The sequence below is a fragment of the Oncorhynchus kisutch genome, unplaced genomic scaffold, assembly GCF_002021735.2.
Source record: "Oncorhynchus kisutch isolate 150728-3 unplaced genomic scaffold, Okis_V2 Okis06b-Okis10b_hom, whole genome shotgun sequence".
In the NCBI taxonomy this organism is placed as follows: domain Eukaryota; kingdom Metazoa; phylum Chordata; class Actinopteri; order Salmoniformes; family Salmonidae; genus Oncorhynchus; species Oncorhynchus kisutch.
This window is the reverse complement of record NW_022261983.1, coordinates 6,356,637-6,376,498: the sequence shown is the minus strand read 5'-3', so window position 1 is coordinate 6,376,498 and position 19,862 is coordinate 6,356,637. Positions and strand designations below refer to the sequence as shown.

The following is a 19,862-nucleotide window of genomic DNA, read 5'->3' as shown; positions in this document are numbered from 1 at the left end:
TGGTGGGAGAACAGGAAGCGGGAGGAGAGAAGAGGAAGGGGGAAGGGAGAAGAGGAGAAGAACAGTTTAACTGCTCCCTCTCCGTCTCGTCTCTCTCCATCCTTCCTCTCCTTTATTCTCTTTTTTATCTCCATGCGGTAGAGAGAAAGTATCCCCTGGAGAATAGAAGAAACACCTACTGCTACGTTTTCTGCAGGGAGGGGAGCACGACTCTGCCAGGATTCAACTATAGAAAAGATACCAGCAGAATGAGGTAGAGATAGCGTTTCTGTTTGATCAGAGTAGGGAGAGGAAGGGGAGTGTTTGGAGCGTCTGCCACCTCTCTCTCTCTCACACACACCTCGCCGCAACGGCACAGCTGTATCACGCTCAACATACTAATTCTACAACAACGGCATTCCCACTGCACCCTGCCACAACACAGAGGGACACACACACAGATACATTTAGAAACACATTCACAGACAGACATAGTCCATATATGAAAACCTATATTTATACCAACAAGATATCACAGTCCGACTTCATGCCCCAACGTTTATTTTTGACGAGTAAACTGACTTCATCTCCCAACGTTCTGTGACAAACTTGTTAAATTTAGGCACACAGAAACAACTCTAGTGTGAAGTGTAGGCATTCATTCTGACTGGGTTAATTAGGGGTGAAGGTTTGCGATAGGGATGAAACAGAGACAACTCAGACTTGGTATATTGTTGTGGACAGATGGTGGAGTGGCGATGAGCTCCTGCTCTGTAGACTGTGGGTTGAATCCCAGTACAGGGATCTTGGGCTGGTTCTGACAGTGTCTCCCGACATCCAGTGGACCTGCACAAATATCGAATTTCGCCTTGGATCTGGAGTGATCCTTCTGATTTCTACACAGATGCACGTAATAGTAAACACACTCAGCACCCATTCCTCCTCCTCCTCCGCCCACACACACGACGCAGCACCCTTTCCTCCTCCTCCACACACACGTACACAAAGCCTCCTGCCAAATGGCTAAATGGGATAAAGGCTACGTATGGATGACAGAGAGGCTAATCCCCTCTATACCACCAGGACCAGCCTCCGGAGCCTTCAGCCTCTCTTCAAATTAAATCAATCCTGACAGCTCTGCCTCCCTAAGTCCTCTCCCAGCTCACCTAAACCCAGTTCCAGAAAGATGCTTCACTACTGGTGGGTAAGGCTCTACTGGGATGACATTCTAACCAGTTTAAATGTTGTTTCATTTAGAATGCACGCTCATGGGATGAGTAGAAGACTGATTGGAATAATACATGAAACTCTATGGGATGGGATATATTCATTCAACTATGAATATTGTAAGCATGATTCTAATGAATGATTAGAACAGATAGTAGTTTTGTGTGTGGATGTGAGCTCCTTGATATGCAGGAGGAATGACAGTGTCATTTTAATTAAATTAACCATGTAATGCTAATCAGGAATGTCTCGTCTTAAAGCCGTCTACAAAGAGCCACACCATATGGTCCTAGACGTCTCCTCCAATGTGAACATGCTTATTTGTACACAGTGTGTGTGTGTGTGTGTGTGTGTGTGTGTGTGTGTGTGTGTGTGTGTGTGTGTGTGTACAGTTGAAGTGGGACGTTTACATACACCTTAGCCAAATACATTTAAACTCAGTAAAAAAGTCCCTGTCTTAGGTCAGTTAGGATCACCACTTTATTTTAAGAATGTGAAATGTCAGAATAATAATAGAGAGAATTATTTATTTCAGCTTTATTTCTTTCATCACATTCCCAGTGGGTCAGAAGTTTACATACACTCAATTAGTATTTGGTAGCATTGCCTTTAAATTGCTTAACATGGGTCAAATGTTATGGGTAGCCTTCCACAAGCTTCCCACAATAAATTGGGTGAATTTTGGCCCATTCCTCCTGACAGAGCTGGTGTAACTGAGTCAGGTTTGTAGGCCTCCTTGCTTGCACATGCTTTTTCAGTTCTGCCCACAGATGTTCTATAGGATTGAGGTCAGAGTTTTGTGATGGCCACTCCATTACCTTGACTTTGTTGTCCTTAAGCCATTTTGCCACAACTTTGGAAGTATGCTTGGGGTCATTGTCCATTTGGAAGACCCCATTTGCGACCAAGCTTTAACTTCCTGACTGATGTCTTGAGATGTTGCTTCAATATATCCACATAATTTTCCTGCCTCATGCAGCCATCTATTTTGTGAAGTGCACCAGTCCCTCCTGCAGCAAAGCACTTCCACAACATGATGCTGCCACCCCCGTGTTTCACTTTTGGGATGGTATTTTTCGGATCGCAATCCCCTCCCTTTTTCCTCCAAACATAACGATGGTCATTATGGCCAAACAGTTCTATTTTTGTTTCATCAGACCGGAGGACATTTCTTCAAAAAGTACGATCTTTGTCCCCATGTGCAGTTGCAAACCATAGTCTGGCTTTTTAATGGCGGTTTTGGAACAGTGGCTTCTTCCTTGCTGAGTGACCTTTCAGGTTATGTTGATATAGAACTAATTTACTGTGGATATAGATACTTTTGTACCTGTTTCCTCCAGCATCTTCACAAGGTCCTTTGCTGTTGTTCTGGGATTGATTTGCACTTTTCGCACCAAAGTACGTTCATCCCTAGGAGACAGAACGCGTCGCCTTCCTGAGCAGTATGATGGCTGTCTGGTCCCATGGTGTTTATACTTGCGTATTATTGTTTGTACAGATGAATGTGGTACCTTCAGGCATTTGAAAATTGCTCCCAAGGATGAACCAGACTTTTTTATTTTTTATTTTCCCATGATGTCAAGCAAAGAGGCACTGAGTTTGAAGGTAGGCCTTGAAATACATCCACAGGTACACCTCCAATTGACTCAAATGATGTCAATTAGCCTATCAGAAGCTTCTAAAGCCATGACATCATTTTCTGGAATTTTCCAAACAGTTTGAAGACACAGTCAACTTAGTGTTTGTAAACTTCTGACCCACTGGAATTGTGATTCAGTGAACTATAAGTGAAATAATCTGTCAGTTAAAACTTCTTATGGCTGGGGGCAGTATTGAGTAGCTTGGATGAATAAGGTGCCCAGAGTTAACTGCCTGCTACTCAGGCCCAGTTGCTAATATATGCATATATATATATATATACAGATTTGGATAGAAAACACTCTGAAGTTTCTAAAACTGTTTGAATGATGTCTGTGAGTATAACAGAACTCATATGGCAGGCAAAAACCTGAGAAAAATCCAACCGGGAAGTGGGAAATCTGAGGTTTGTAGTTTTTCAAGTCATTGCCAATCGAATATATAGTGTCTATGGGGTCATATTGCACTTCCTAAAGCTTCCACTAGATGTCAACAGTCTTTAGAACCTTGTTTGAGGCTTCTACTGTGAAGGAGGGGGGAATGAGAGTTGATTGAGTCAGGGGTCTGGCAGAGTGCCATGAGCTGATCACGCGCGCTCATGTGAGAGTTAGTCTGTAGAAATGCAATGGAACGCAGCTAAGGAATTCTCCGGTTGGAACATTATTGAAGTTTATGATAAAAACATCCCAAAGATTGATTCTATACTTCGTTTGACATGTTTCTACGAACTGTAATATGACTTTTCGTCTGAATTTCACCTGGACTTGCCCGCGCCTCGTGAGTTTGGAGTGTGTACTAAACACGCAAACAAAAATAAGGTATTTGGACATAAATGATGGACTTTATCGAACAAATCAAACATTTATTGTGGAACTGGGATTCCTGTGAGTGCATTCTGATGAAGATCATCAAAGGTTAGTGATTAATTTGATCTCTATTTCTGCTTTTTATGACTCCTCTCTTTGGCTGGAAAAATGACAGTTTTTCTGTGACTAGGTGCAGACCTAACAATCGTTTGGTGTGCTTTTATAGTAAAGCCTTTTTGAAATCGGACACTGTGGTGGGATTAACAACAAGTTTACCTTTAAAATGGTTTAAAATACTTGTATGTTTGAGGAATTTTAATTATGAGATTTCTGTTTTGAATTTGGCGTTTTAACAATTGTTGATGAGAACCAGTTCATAGACAGGGGATAACTAGTTATTGATGTCAGCCATTGATGATAACCAGTTCATAGACAGGGGATAACTAGTTATTGATGTCAGCCATGGAATAGAAGTCCACCTACATTCTTTACCTGTCATCATGTCTCTCTCATGTCTGGCGGCAGATTAACAAAATATCTTACCAGACTACCAGAGAGGCGGAGGGCGTCACCCACAACCATAGAAATAAAACGAATTCTATGGTCACAATCACAGGAGGTTGGTGGCTCCTTAATTGGGGGGGGGGGGGGGGGGGGGCTTGTGGTAGCGGCTGTAGAGCAATGGATGGGATGGTATCAAATACATCAAACACATAGTTTTCATGTGTCTGATGCCATTCCATTCGCTCCATTACAGCCATTATTCTGAGGCGTCCTCCACTCAGCAGCCACCACTGGTCACAACAACCGTCAAAGACCTATTAGTATTATTTATTTACCAAAACTCCTTGGTTTCAACATAAACAAAGAGAGTGGAACACACTTTCCTCCATAGTCTGAAAGGAAATAAGAGGACATGGGAATAGACCCCCCCACCCCCCCCACACACACACAAGATTGAACCTTTATTGAGATGTCCCTCCCTGCCCTTCGTTTAAAAGCTCTCTGTGACGGAGTAAACTGACACACACAGGCAGGGTGGTCAGGGAGGAAGTCAAATAATAAACCATTGCTGGAGGGGTAATTGATGAAACAGCGTGACTCAACACTAGCTGCCTGCTGTAACTGAATACCAACAGAGAAAGAGATACAGGAGATTTAGGAGGAGAGGAGGGTAATGGATGGGGGGAGAGAAGGGCCGGGGGCGTCAGAGAAGAGTGGGAGAGAGAGGAGAAAGAAGGCTCAATGAAAAGCGAGGTGGATTCTTGGTAACGCAGCATGGTTTCTGTGGCTGTGTACTTGGACACGGCAGTTTATAAAGCACTATGGGTTTTGTACATCTGCCCCCCCCCCATTCAAATTACAGAGAGGATGGATAGATTAAAGGACCAGGCGGAGAAAGAATAGAGTAGAGGATAATTCAATTCAAACAACATCAGTTGTCCCCTTCCTAAAATGACTAGAAGGAAAAGCAAAAGGGAGAAAGAAAGAGACCAGTTGAGTAGAGGAATATACAACAGTTACACAGAAAACTTAAACGTTCATTTATTTTGTTGCTATTTTTCCTTTAGTTTATTAAGCTAAATTTGTTTGTTGGTTAAGAGCACGTAAGCAAGCATTTCACGGTAGGGTCTACACGGTTGTATTCGGCACATGTGACAAATACAATTTAATTCCACCACTTTTCAACCTCATTTTCATTATCTCCAGCACAATGCCAGTTTCTAAGTTTGTGGTAAAAATATACAGTAAAGTGTAACAGTTCTACCCGATGGCATCAAAAGATGAGATTCGTAGTGACTGTGTGGAGCAAGAAAATACCCTCAACTGGCCAGAAACGAGCAGTTTTTCTTACATTTAATCCTACCCTGTGATGTCACAGAGAAGCATTTTTTAAGAACTCTTATCTTTTTAATCACAGAAATGCATGTTGACACTGGTATGGTGCTGAAAATAATGAATTTGAGGTTGAAAAGTTGCAGAATTGCCCTTTACGTAAAGACTAGGACATTGCTGAAAATGGTTCAGTTGTCTGAAGCATACATACTACAGTATGTCACCTGGGCGGGACTTGTGTCAGGCAAACGGGAACACAGGAAGGCTGAGTTGAGTGGGCTCACCGGGACCTCTGTGTGTTGCAAATTTATGTTGACATTATTAATGCCTGCCGCTTAGTGCTTTCCTGCCTCCCCTCTTCACACGCCCTGGCCTAAACTGAAGCTCTTATCAAGACAGAATCCTCCCTTTTGCTGGGAATCCAGCCCTTCCCACACAGGGACTGGCAACCGCAATTATACAGACACACAGTTCATTTTTACTCAATAACATGGTATTTATCCCCTCAGGGGCAATTAAGAAAGGCATAGTTATAAATCACAGTGGATGCTTTGATAAAATGGTTGGGAGAGTTTCCCATTCAATAATGGATTGATATACAGTAGCATCATGATTAAATAAATAATAACTATGTTCTGATAGGGATGGCAAACAGGCCCATAAAACCACTGACAGAGCATGTGTGTAGTAGTAAAAGGCCTACTGGTGAATACCAGTACCATAGCAGAAACAGAGGATTGTGACAGAGCTAGCACTTGATAGAATCATGTCTAAATGAATAATGATCAGTGCCCTCATCACTCTACTGCAGCAGAGGAAAATGACCCGTTTATCGGAATAGAGCTGTTGGTAAGGAAGAGCCAGTCGTCACTGACTACCACACCCATAAACCAGTCATAAACCCAGTCTATTTGTACAATTTCTCTAATTAAAATCTGATTTTCAACCTAACCCTAACATTAACCACATTCCTAACTCTAGCCTTATGTTAAGACCAAAAAGCACATTTGTGTTAGCACAGCCACAAAGTCAAAATTGGCTATCTAATGGAAAACAGAAAATCCCCATTTTATTCCATTTTGTGCCTCTGAACACCACCCTCGTGTCACCATGACTACTATCCTGCTGTATGCTATTACGTCTCTTTGTCTCTTTCTGGTGAGAAACCTGCTAACCCCAGCTGACAACCATCATAGTAGATTTCCATGGAACCTGTTCCCCTGGTGACTCAGTCACCCTGGAGGGGTGTGTGTGTGTGTGTGAGGTCTGGTGCAGCAGAGCATACTCACCCACGACCCGCTGTGTAAACCCGGCGCCACCTGTCGCTCAGTCTGGACCAGCTTGTGCCATCCTCAAGTCATTTGACCGTGGGTAGACTGGGCACGCATTGAACTGGCCCTTTTTATCCTCTCTAGGCCCCCGCTACCTCTCACACCCAACCTCATAATCTCTCATATCGCATCAGAGGAAAGCCCCAAAAATTGTCAGACTCCAGTCACCCAAGTCATAAACTGTTTTCTCTGCTACCACACAACAAGCGGTACCGGAGCGTCGTCTAGGACCAAAAGGCTCAGCTTCTACCTCCAAGCCATAAGACTGCTGAACAATTAATAAAATGGCCACCGGACTATTGACATTAACACCTCCACCACCCCTCCATTTGTTTTGTACACTGCTGCTACTCGCTGTTTATTATCTATGCGTAGTCACTTCACCCCTACCTACATGTGCAAGTCATGTGTCGGTGTGTGACGGGTTTTGTACCCACTTATATTATTTTTGGTATATTTTGGTTTTTGGAGTTTTCTGAGCACTTATTAAACGACTCTGTTTATACCAAGTTCTTTTTCCTGCGCCTGACTTCCCTGCCACCGACACGCACCCATTACATACCAGACCCATACAGGATGTAGAAATCTGATCCAGAAGCAGACAGGATGGGAATGTCAGTCAAAATGTATGAAACAGCAGACAGAGGCTATTCCTCTTAGATTAGGCAAGGATTCTGGCCAGTCAAAGACACAGATCAAGTTTGTGGCTTTGACTATGGAGATGAACACAGACAGCTGGTCCCGTAGGCCTTACCCTTCAATGTTGGCCGATCTGAAGGGCCTCGTAGGGCCTACCTCTTCCCCATATTGCTTACACTTTAAACAACTGCAAACACCAAAGGATTAGGTTAGGGCCAAGGGGAAGAGGTAGGGAGTGAATTGGGACTGGCACTTGATGCGTGCCACAGGAGGTTGGTGGCACCATAATTTGGGAGGACAGGCTCATAGTAATGGCTGGAGCGGAATAGGTGGAATGGTATCAAATACATCAAACACGCGGTTTCCATGGTGCCATTCCATTTGCTCCGTTCCAGTCATTATGAGCCGTCCTCCCCTCAGCAGCCTCCACTGGTTCATACCTACACCACCTGACGACCGATGGCGTGTTTGCCAGGCAGATGAGGCTCATGCTGTTGATCTACCTCCCCAGCCGTCATTAAACTGTTTTGCCAAGTTTTTCCCCACTGTATTTTTGCTTGCTTGTCCTATTCACAGTACCCATGGCGTGTTTTGAATGCAGCCCAGAGCCAGGACGGATAATAGTGAATCTCCTACATTGTTCTCCTTCCACACCACTCCACAGACCAGAAGGACAGAGTTAGTTTCGGCCTTCTTTACTCAAATGAGTCACCTGCCTCCTTATTTGCTGCCTTATAAGAGCAAACTCCCGTGGTATTAGCCACAGTGCTTCCTGTTGTATTAGCCACAGTGCTTCCCGTTGTATTAACCACAGTGCTTCCCGTTGTATTAACCACAGTGCTTCCCGTTGTATTAACCACAGCGCTTCCCGTTGTATTAACCACAGCGCTTCCTGTTGTATTAGCCACAGTGCTTCCCGTTGTATTAGCCACAGTGCTTCCCGTTGTATTAACCACAGTGCTTCCCGTTGTATTAGCCACAGTGCTTCCCGTTGTATTAACCACAGTGCTTCCCGTTGTATTAGCCACAGTGCTTCCCGTTGTATTAGCCACAGTGCTTCCCGTTGTATTAGCCACAGTGCTTCCCGTTGTATTAGCCACAGTGCTTCCCGTTGTATTAGCCACAGTGCTTCCCGTTGTATTAGCCACAGTGCTTCCCGTTGTATTAACCACAGTGCTTCCCGTTGTATTAACCACAGTGCTTCCCGTTGTATTAGCCACAGTGCTTCCCGTTGTATTAACCACAGTGCTTCCCGTTGTATTAGCCACAGTGCTTCCCGTTGTATTAGCCACAGTGCTTCCCGTTGTATTAGCCACAGTGCTTCCCGTTGTATTAGCCACAGTGCTTCCCGTTGTATTAGCCACAGTGCTTCCCGTTGTATTAACTACAGTGCTTCCCGTTGTATTAACCACAGTGCTTCCCGATGTATTAGCCACAGTGCTTCCCGTTGTATTAGCCACAGTGCTTCCCGTTGTATTAGCCACAGTGCTTCCCGTTGTATTAGCCACAGTGCTTCCCGTTGTATACGCCACAGTGCTTCCCGTTGTATTAACCACAGTGCTTCCCGTTGTATTAGCCACAGTGCTTCCCGTTGTATTAGCCACAGTGCTTCCTGTTGTATTAACCACAGTGCTTCCCGTTGTATTAGCCACAGTATTCATTTCGGGGGGAAAAATGCTGTACTTGATATTTAAAATTAAAACTTAACATGCATTAGATAGATAAGAGGGAATGTTGTCTGTATAACAAGTACTAATGTACTGTCTGTAGTCTGTATAACAAGTACTAATGTACTGTATGTAGTCTGTATAACAAGTGCTAATGTACTGCCTGTATAACAAGTACTAATGTACTGTCTGTAGTCTGTATAACAAGTACTAATGCACTGTCTAGTCTGTATAACAAGTACTAATGTACTGTATGAAATCTGTATAACAAGTACTAATGTACTGTGAATCTGTGTAACAAGTGCTAATGTACTGTATGTAGTCTGTATAACAAGTACTAATGTACTATCTGTAGTCTGTATAACAATAACTAATGTACTGTATGTAGTCTGTATAACAAGTACTCATGTACTGCATGTAGTCTGTATAACAAGTACTAATGTACTGCATGTAGCCTGTATAACAAGTACTAATGTACTGTATGAAGTCTGTATAACAAGTACTAATGTACTGCATGTAGTCTGTATAACAAGTACTAATGTACTGTATGAAGTCTGTATAACAAGTACTAATGTACTGTATGTAGTCTGTATAACAAGTACTAATGTACTGTATGTAGTCTGTATAACAAGTACTAATATACTGCACGTAGTCTGTATAACAAGTACTAATGTACTGCACGTAGTCTGTATAACAAGTACTAATGTACTGTATGAAGTCTGTATAACAAGTACTAATGTACTGTATGTAGTCTGTATAACAAGTACTAATGTACTGCACGTAGTCTGTATAACAAGTACTAATGTACTGTATGTAGTCTGTATAACAAGTACTAATGTACTGTATGTAGTCTGTATAACAAGTACTAATGTACTGCATGTAGGCTGTATAACAAGTACTAATGTACTGTATGTAGTCTGTATAACAACTACTAATGTACTGCACATAGTCTGTATAACAAGTACTAATGTACTGTATGTAGTCTGTATAACAAGTACTAATGTACTGCACGTAGTCTGTATAACAAGTACTAATGTACTGCACGTAGTCTGTATAACAAGTACTAATGTACTGCACGTAGTCTGTATAACAAGTACTAATGTACTGTATGTATTCTGTATAACAAGTACTAATGTACTGTATGTAGTCTGTATAACAAGTACTAATGTACTGTATGTAGTCTGTATAACAAGTACTAATGTACTGCACGTAGGCTGTTTTTGATTTGAAAGGCGCGTCATGGGTAAAGCGCCACCTGCTGACAAATATAAAATCACAGCATCTGTCAGTGACCCTAACTTAGTTGACCTACAACATTTTTACTTAAATTATTAAACTAAAATTATTACACATTTGTAGATGTAGACTACCGAATGGAAAATGCAAAGTAACTTTTTCAATATCCATCAATTTGAATAATTTAATCTAATTATAGGAGTCTTACAATATTTTTCAAAAGAAACAATGTAAAACCAAAATGCTCAATCTCTCCAAATAAATACACAGATTGACATTCCCAACACACAAAAATGCCTCTTTTCAGAAGATTCTCCATTCTTCTTCCTCTGTTCTCAGTGTCCCCTCCTAAGACATACCATTCATTGGTCTATTCTTCAATAGTCTTTCTTGGTCGTGTTCATTAGGCACCAAATGGAAGAACACAGAATGAAACAGGGAGAGGCTACCTGGACTTGTCCAATTAGAAACGTTCATTTGTTTTCTGCTGCATTGTGTGCCCTAATAAACATGACCCAGGTGATTTGGCCTGTTCAGTTCATTTGACCTGTTCCTTTAGTCAGGTTCTGTGTCCAGAACCAGAGTAGGAAACATCACCCCTCCCTCTCCAAGCAGGGAGTAAATGTCACGGAGCACGGCGGGGTTGGGAAGTCCAGGAGCGGAGGGCATGACCATGGTGTCAGAGAGAGCCTGTCAGAGAAACAGAACACACACCAAAAAAGTGACTAATGCATACATACACACACAGATGCAAAATCACAGTATTGACCTTTGTGGAGAAATCCTTTTTCCTTTTAACATGGCACAGGTGTGTAATGGCATGGCTCTTGGTAGAAATATGCAAAGGGTGTGTTATTAGCTACCTGATACAGGTGTGTGTTTGTATGAGTATCTGATGCAGGTATGTGTGTGCATGTATGAGACAGATGTGCCTCTTGCCTGATAGAGGTGTGTGAGAGAGATGTGCCTCTGATGCAGGTGTGTGTGTATATATATATATATATATATAGAGACAGACGTGCCTCTTACCTGATACACACACACACACGTATGTATGAGACAGATGTGCCTCTTACCTGATACAGGTGTGTGTGTATGTATGTATGTATGTATGTATGAGACAGATATGCCGCTACCTGATACAGGTGTGTGTGTGTATGAGACAGATGTGCCTCTTACCTGATACAGGTGTGTGTGTGTGTGTGTGTGTATGTATGAGACAGATGTGCCGCTACCTGATACAGGTGTGTGTGTGTGTATGTATGTATGAGACAGATGTGCCTCTTACCTGATACAGGTGTGTGTGTGCATGTATGAGACAGATATGCCGCTACCTGATGCAGGTGTGTGTGTGTGTGTGTGTATGTGACAGATGTGCCGCTACCTGATACAGGTGTGTGTGTATGTATGAGACAGATGTGCCGCTACCTGATACAGGTGTATGTGTATGTATGAGACAGATGTGCCGCTACCTGATGCAGGTGCACCTCCTGTTGTAGCAGCCCCACTCGCAACCTCAGCCTCTCCACCTCCTGGAGCTCTGCCTGGCTGGTGTAGGTCAGGGTGGGGGGCAAGGGGGTCACCCCACTCAGGTCACCCCACTCACCCTTACTCCTGACGGGGCAGAACGCGCCCGCTCCTTCCCCCTTCAGCCTCCTCCATCGATCCCATGCCTCCCACTCTGGTCGGAAAAATTGATTATTTTTAGAGTGAGAGGAGCGTGAGCAACCGAAGCCGAAAACGCTTGCACCTCCTGTGTGCTTGCTGCTCCCTCAGCTTTAAATAGCAGGGACAAGCATTGCGCGGACTGACGGCTTTAAAACCTCAGTCACATTCACACAGGGGGACCTGAGAAGGAGCCTCACCATCAAATTCACACAGGGGGACCTGAGAAGGAGCCTCACCGTCACATTCACACAGGGGGACCTGAGAAGGAGCCTCACCATCAAATTCACACAGGGGGACCTGAGAAGGAGCCTCACCGTCACATTCACACAGGGGGACCTGAGAAGGAGCCTCACCGTCACATTCACACAGGGGGACCTGAGAAGGAGCCTCACCATCAAATTCACACAGGGGGACCTGAGAAGGAGCCTCACCGTCACATTCACACAGGGGGACCTGAGAAGGAGCCTCACCGTCACATTCACACAGAGGGACCTGAGAAGGAGCCTCACCGTCACACAATCTCAAAAGGAGACCAAGGAAACCAGAATAAATCCGGTGTAACTGACGACTTCTATTTTCATTATCCATAAGTCAAGAAAGTGAGGGGTTCATTTAGCTCGTTAGTGTGTGTCCGCGTGAAGATTGACTCTCAGGGAGCACATTTCTCCATTGGAGGATGGTGACCTGAGAATGAATCTGCTCATCATACTGTTGTCAGTTGACTCAAGACAATGCTGCAACAAAAGTCACTGTACCATTCTATTGTTGGACATTTACACTGAATTGAATTGTCCCAAAATAAAATGCTGCATCATAATCTGACTACCAGAATATAGATTAGAGATCAATTATAAGAATGATACAGTTCCTTCAGAATGAATACCAGAATGTAGATTAGAGATAAGATAGGAACTGTATAATTGTTCTCGAGAAAGTATTCACACCCCTTGACTTCTTCCACATTTTGTTGTGTTACAGCCTCCATTTAAAATGGATGACATTTAGATTTGTCACTGGCCTATATACACAATACCCCATAATGTCAACATGTTTACAAATGAAAAAAAATAAAATAAATCTGAGTCAATAAATATTCAAGCCCTTTGTTATGACAAGCCTAAATATATTCTGGAGTAAACATTTGCTTAACAAGTCACATAATACGTTGCATTAGTACTCTCTCATCTGTGTTTGTGTGATTGAGTTGGGCCTCTGGGGCTTAACGCAATTGATTTAAAATGCCTTGGTGATAAAACCTACAGCCTGCATTCCATTGAATGAACAGTGTCTGTGAAATGCCTGTCTGCCAGGGCCAGGTGAACCCTCCCTCCAGTTTCTCTCCCACACGCAGATGAACACCGAACTTCAGACATTGTGAGGAGTACCCAGTGTTCCATGTTGCATTAGTATCTGTGTGTTAAGGAGTGTGAAACTGGGAAAATAACTCTGTATAAACAAGCAGTAAATTACCTAGAGACAGAAACCTGGCGCAATGTACATTTGTGTCTGTTACTTGATTACACAATGTATCTTTGTATAATTCCTACACATCTGTTTGTCAGATGTGTAGAGGAGGATGTACTTTGCTATAAAGAGCTGTAACCCAAATCTGCTGCTGGGTTCTCAGTGATCACCTCTGCATTTATTGTTGCCCAGCTACATTATTGTAATAATGAATAATCAAGTTGGATTGTTATGAGGAAATCTAAGTCTCTCTCCATTGATTTGAAATATTTCACCACAAATCTGTGCCAAAGGTGCTTCTACAAAGTATTGGTACTCAGGGATGTGAATACTTAAGTACATGCAAATGAGATATTTCTTTGTGAGTGTTAGAGAAGGCCCGGGGCCAGCAAGGCAGCCAGTCGAGGCTCAATTTTAAGTGGGGACTTTGGCTTTGACTCTGGATAGTGTGTGAGTGTTCTGGAACATTCTGTCACAATCTGGCCCCTAGCCAGTCACCTTGGAGGCTTGGGGAATACTAAAAACGGTCAATTCTAAATAAAAGTCCCCCCCATCAGCACCACACTGTCACAGTGAGATTGGTGAGAGGGGGGAAAAGAGAGCTCAGCTTATAATTGTATTGGTTCAAGGTCGTGGAGAATATGTTGCATTATACTGTGAGATGCTATATAGGCTCATTCTGCTGCGTGAATCAATTGCAAAGGGTCACAATTTCACCACAAGTGAAGTCCCTGGAAGAGTCAGTAAAGGGAGTATTGGAGGGTAATATGCCTACTTTCCAAGACTGATTTTTAACATGCTAACTCATTCTCGACATTTGATTATACTCTACACTGTGCCAGTGAAAAACATTGAGAGTGGAGATGTGTGTGCGTGAGTGTATAGAGTGAAGCAAGATTTAGTACCTTTTCTCAGCTGTCCAGCATGTTTCCGGAGGTCTGCCACCATCTTCTCTAGTCCTTCCAGCATCAGCAAGGACTCATATTCGCTCTTCTGGCATGTTGCTTCACATAATAACATGGAAAAAAGAATCCATAAATATAAATGTACAGTGCATTCGGAAAGTATTCAGACCCCTTAACCTTTTCCACTTTGTTACGGTACAGCCTTATTCTAAAATTGATTAAATACATTTTATCCTCATCAATCTACACACAATACCCCATAATGACAAAGCGAAAAACGGTTTTCAGACATGTTTGGCAAATTATCTTTACATAAGAATTCAGACCCTTTGCTATCAGTCTAAATTGAGTTCAGGTGCATCCCGTTCCCATTGATCATCCTTGAGATATTTCTACAATTTGATTGGAGTCCACCTGCGGTAAATTCAATTGAATGATAAATAACATGAGCTGGCGCACACCAAGAATAATAGTTTGTGTGGATGTGCTCACTAACGGCGAATAAACAATAAACTATCAAAATAAAGGCACAGTGATGCTGAAACATTGGTAAATAGCCATTACATTGCTGGGAGATTACACATGGAGTGTGCGACTTACTTTGTTTTGAAAGTTGAATTGATAAGACATGGTTTGGAAAAGCACACACCTGTCTATATAAAGGTCCCACGGTTGACAGTACATGTCAGAGCAAAAACCAATTCATGAGGTCAAAGGAATTGTCCGTAGAGCTCCGAGACAGGATTGTGTTGAGGCACACATCTGGGAAAGGGTACCAAAGAATTACTGCAGCATTGAAGGTCCCCAAGACTCTTCCTAGACCTGGCCACCCAGCCAAACTGCGCAATCGGAGAAGGGCCTTGGTCAGGGAGGTGACCAAGAACCCGAAAGGTCATTCTGACAGAGCTCCAGAGTTCCTCTGTGGAGATGGGAGAACCTTCCAGAAGGACATCCATCTCTGCAGCACTCCACCATTCAGGCCTTTATGGTAGAGTGGCCAGACTGAAGCCACTCCTCAGTAAAAGGCACATGATAGCACGCTAGGAGTTTGCCAAAAGGCACCTAAAGGACTCAGACCATGAGAAACAATTAACCGAATCGAACATCTCTGGAGAGACCTGAAAATAGCTGTGCAGCGACGCTCCCCATCCAACCTGGCAGAGATTGAGAGGATCTGCAGAGAAGAATGGGAGAAACTCCCCAAATACAGGTGTGCCAAGCCTGTAGCGTCATACCCAAGAAGACTCGAGGCTGTAATCACTGTCAAAGGTGCTTCAAGAAAGTACTGAGTAAAGGGTCTGAATACTTATGTAAATGTTATATTTCATTTTTTAAATACATTTTCTAAAACATTCTAAAAACCTGTGTTTGCTTTGTCATTATAGGGTATTGTGTATAGATTGAGGGGGGAAATAACAATTTAATCCATAGAATAAGGCTGTAACGTAAGAAAATGTGGAAAAGGTCAAGAGGTCTGAATACTTTCCGAATGCACGGTATGTATAACAGACATGAGCTAAGCATTATTATTACACATTGACAAAGAATTACTCTCTTCAGCATTTGGACATGAAATTAAACACATGCAGTGAAAGCGCATTGCGGATCGATCTCAAATGTATTGGTAATGGTGCTATAAAACATGACAAGGTTTTGCCGTATCTAATTGCTTTACATTACTCAGAAGTTACTGTAATTAATTGTTATCTGTAGCATAAAAACAGCTCTGTCAAATGATTGCTAATGGCTTCAGAATTAATAAGCTCAGCAGTAAATGAGGTCAGAGGACTAAGGGGTGATGAGCTGAAAAATAACACTGAACGTTCTTATTTCTAAGCTAACTACTTAGTTCTTGGATAAATGGACCCCTTCTTCACCCCCTATTGCTTTTCTTTCCAGACTCTTGTTTTCTCATCGCCAATACTTCTGTCATCTCCTACCAGTTTTCCATCCCTCCACTTCTGTCATTTCCTATTTCTTACTTATCCCTCCTTCCATATCTCCTCTGGTTGGGCTGGTACCTGGCTCAGTGCCAGAGGTTCTGAAGGTCTGGCCAGTCAGCAGCCGCTCGCTCTGGTAGCAATGACTCAGATCCGTGCAAAGCTGTGTCAGTCTGTCCACCTGAGCCCCGGTGTCGGCCGGGCTGCCACTGGTTGGCCACTCTCTGGAGAACTGACCCATAAGGGGACGGGTCAAGGAGAACAAGCAGACAAAACTCTGAGATAATATTAGAAGACACACAAACACATTTCATTTTCTGTGTGTGAATTCTAAAATCTGGGGTGTTATTTTGAGAAATGCTGGTAGACACTGAATTTGATGCCGTGCTAATTTCTCTCACGTAGGCTGTGTGAACGAGTGGGAGTGAGAGAATTAGTAACGAGTTTATACTCGTTAAAATGAACAATTGATATCTCTGCAGGTCCCATGTCACAAATAAGATATACTATTAAAACACTATTTAACTACTCATTAATGTCTAAATGTAAGCATGAGGGTGCATTAAATCAGGTTTGGCTATATGTGGGTGGTAAATGTTCAGTTCATCTGAGGAAGAATACAGTGGCTTTCACTCTCTCCGTGAAGTGACTCCTCTCCGCCACAGGTTTGGATTGTAGAGCCAGGACTTTGTCCCATAACCTGAGGGAAGAAAACAAACTGAAAGGGTCAAATGAATGTCCCAGCCACCATTACAACAGTATACAAGTATACATCAATGGAGGCTGCAGAGGGGAGGACAGCTCATAATAATGGCTGGAACGGAGCGAATGGAATCAAACCACGTGTTCAGTGAATCAAACCACTGATTCCGCTCCTGCCATTACCACAAGCCAGTCCTCCCCAATTAAGGTGCCACCAACCTCCTGTGGTATACATGTATAGCCTACTTCTTGTTCCCCAAACAAACACAGCTCAACATCAAAGAGTATACAAAAGACATGAAGAACAAAAAAACAATCACTTTTTGGACATTTCTTTTGGATACCTAGCTAGCTGTTCCTGCCAGAATCATAGCACCTGGACACACTGCGGTGCACAAGGAATTGACCCTTTTGGACATAATACATTAGAGAAAATTCTGTATGCATTACAGAACACTGGATGGAAAATGTTACAAGAAGGATGATATAGGTCAGACATTCCCTTCACAAAAGATATGATTTACTGGCTGACCTGCTTTGTTTGGTCCTTAGACTGATCCATTTAGTTAACGGTGTGGGAGCCCTGCCACAAAAACATGTACAGTGTCATTAAACCACACTCAAACTACTTATTGTCACAACAGACTAGTCATATTATATCACAAACGTTGAGTTGCTTCTAGCCAACTTCTTAACGATATCAGTACGGTACTTGGACGTTCCATTTTAATTGGTTATGTTGCTTATGGAATAGGAATTTGACACTGTCATATACTTTGTTCACTAAGCAGTGGTCTAGTGTTGTCTTGCAGCCTACCTATTCTGTGGAGGTGAAATTACATGTGCTTTTGGCATCCCCTCCATGTGTGAAACAGACACCGTGTCCCACTTAGGGGGCTGGAAGGAAGTGGCTGCAGCTGACCTGTGGGACACCTCAACCTGATGATGTGCTGATGAGGCCTGTGGTGATTGACCCTGATCATGTGACACAGGACCTGGAGGACCAGCCTGCTTCACTTCCTTCCCAGAGGACTGGGGAGGAAACCCCTTTGATGACACGACAGATCGTTTCTGCATCTGGACAGAGCTTCTGATCATGCTTGCCCTGCCTTGTCCTGAATGACCTACCGGATGACCCATCCTCCCCCTTCCACCCCAGGAGAGATGGGAGGCAGAATACTTTTTGGACTCTTTTTTGTCCATCGTGATGGGTTTGGAGGTAGTTTTAATGCCATTTTTATTCCCCTTGGTGCCACCTGGGGTCAGAGCCCTTCCCTTGCCCTGTGTAGTGTCCACTGGTTCTTTCTTTGGTCCTGGACAGTTCTGAGGGTCTTTTTGGGGTGCTGTGCCAGCGCGAACTCTGAGGGCCTTCTCCAGCAATCGATTCAGCAGTTTCATCTCCCGTCTCTCCTCCAGTTGGACATCTGGGTCTAAACAGAGAAAGAGAAAAACATGCTGACAACGTAGATATGAAAAACATTACCATATCCAGTTACTACTAGTACACTGGGCTTCAGAGAAAATAGCAGATTGTGGATCATCATAATACCCTTTTCAACATCATCTGTCAGTTCTATTTCCTTGCCGTCTTCTTGCTGTGGTCTCCTGGTGAATGATCAGATGGCAAGCATGTTATAACACAGGCCTTTCGAGTTACCTACTCATACAGAACAACTGTAGACCATTAGCTTAACATATATCAATGGACGTGGAGGTTTTACTGTACTTACAAAGAGCGCAGTATCTCCCTGTATTGAAGGATGTTCTCGTTTATCTTGGTCTCCTCTACTTTACACAACTTGATGGCTTCATCCACAAGGCTAAGCAGTGACATAATGCAGGCAGCCTGGCACTGTCATGCACAATAGATTACAGTTCACAGTGACCATGCGTAAACAAAACAACGCTACTATATCTGGGGTGTAATCATTAGTCCAACACGCTTTGCATCGGAACACTTTTTACAGCGAAAACAAGATGCTATATTGGATACATTCAGGTTCGTTCCTAGTGTATACACCTCTGCTCTAGCTCGATGGCTAAATGAAAGCATAGGCACACTGCAAACTTAAATGCATCACATACACATTTGAATACTGCATCTTGAGAAAGTGTGACACTTGCCAAACATCTGCATGCAACTTTAGCAAGCTGTTGTTGTACTGACCCGCGAAAGCAAAAATCGGAAGTTACGCTAGCTAACGTTAGCTAACTGGAAAAACAGAGAAGATTTGCAAAGTCCAACCGACTGATAGAAAACCCATTCAACATTGTATGGCGTTCATACACAACGTCTACTATGTAGTCCTTTAAATACTGGACAACATACATATTACTCACATAAAAAAATAGCACACGCGACTCACTAGCAACTAGCTAGCCACTCCTCCACCAACAACAACCCCACTTCTCGCGATATTCAGACTCGCTACTATGGAAACGGGGACGCTGATGTATTCACCTGCTGCAGTGCAGGGGGAGTTTTTGTTTATCCAGAACAATCAACAAACATTTGACTTTTACTCACTCTGATTTACAAAAACAGAATGGAACAATTTCGTGGTGTGGGAGACAAAGCAACACTCGTGAAAATAACAGTACTTCGTGGAAATAACCTGGTAAGCTTGTGTCCCTTTCTGGTTTCCAGTACGTTAGTAGCACTGGTAGAATAAGATCGGTCAGTTGTAGCAACTTGCATATATGGCTAACTTGGTGTTTTACATTCTTGGGTTCTGGGGATCCACAGTTGTGCACTTTGTTGTCTTAGCTCAGGAAGTACAACTGATTCAGTTGATCAAGAGTTTGATGACTAACTTAATGGATC

General features: G+C 43.0%; 2 protein-coding genes across 11 annotated transcripts in view; one reads left to right on the top strand and one right to left on the bottom strand.

Moving 5' to 3' along the window:
• Window positions 1-772: 772 nt before the first annotated feature.
• cfap70 (cilia and flagella associated protein 70) overlaps window positions 773-19,862 on the top strand; it is a 35,977-nt gene continuing 16,887 nt past the window's right edge. The window contains exon 1 of one of the 2 annotated variants that reach the window (XM_031813702.1): window positions 773-1,179. Coding sequence is in view for 1 of the 2 variants with exons in the window: in XM_031813701.1 (XP_031669561.1) it covers window positions 19,585-19,656 (72 nt within the window). In the remaining variant the exon portion in view is untranslated. Of the gene's footprint in view, window positions 1,180-19,371; window positions 19,657-19,862 lie in introns of those variants that run through there. The other variant, XM_031813701.1, reaches the window with a different exon arrangement.
• tedc2 (tubulin epsilon and delta complex 2) lies at window positions 10,524-19,483 on the bottom strand. 9 transcript variants are annotated; one of them, XM_020468888.2, is made up of 10 exons: window positions 19,379-19,483; window positions 18,769-18,890; window positions 18,588-18,643; window positions 17,856-18,468; window positions 17,571-17,621; window positions 16,958-17,036; window positions 16,379-16,568; window positions 14,397-14,495; window positions 11,832-12,040; window positions 10,524-11,049 (listed from the first exon to the last, which is right to left on the bottom strand). In XM_020468888.2, the coding sequence occupies exons 2-10, from the start codon at window positions 18,870-18,872 to the stop codon at window positions 10,915-10,917; spliced, it is 1,536 nt and encodes a 511-aa protein (XP_020324477.2). In that variant the 5' UTR covers window positions 18,873-18,890; window positions 19,379-19,483; the 3' UTR covers window positions 10,524-10,914. The 9 variants fall into 9 exon arrangements, with proteins under 9 accessions (XP_020324477.2, XP_031669565.1, XP_031669568.1 ...); XM_031813705.1 differs by having other exon boundaries at window positions 16,418-16,568; XM_031813708.1 differs by having other exon boundaries at window positions 17,961-18,468.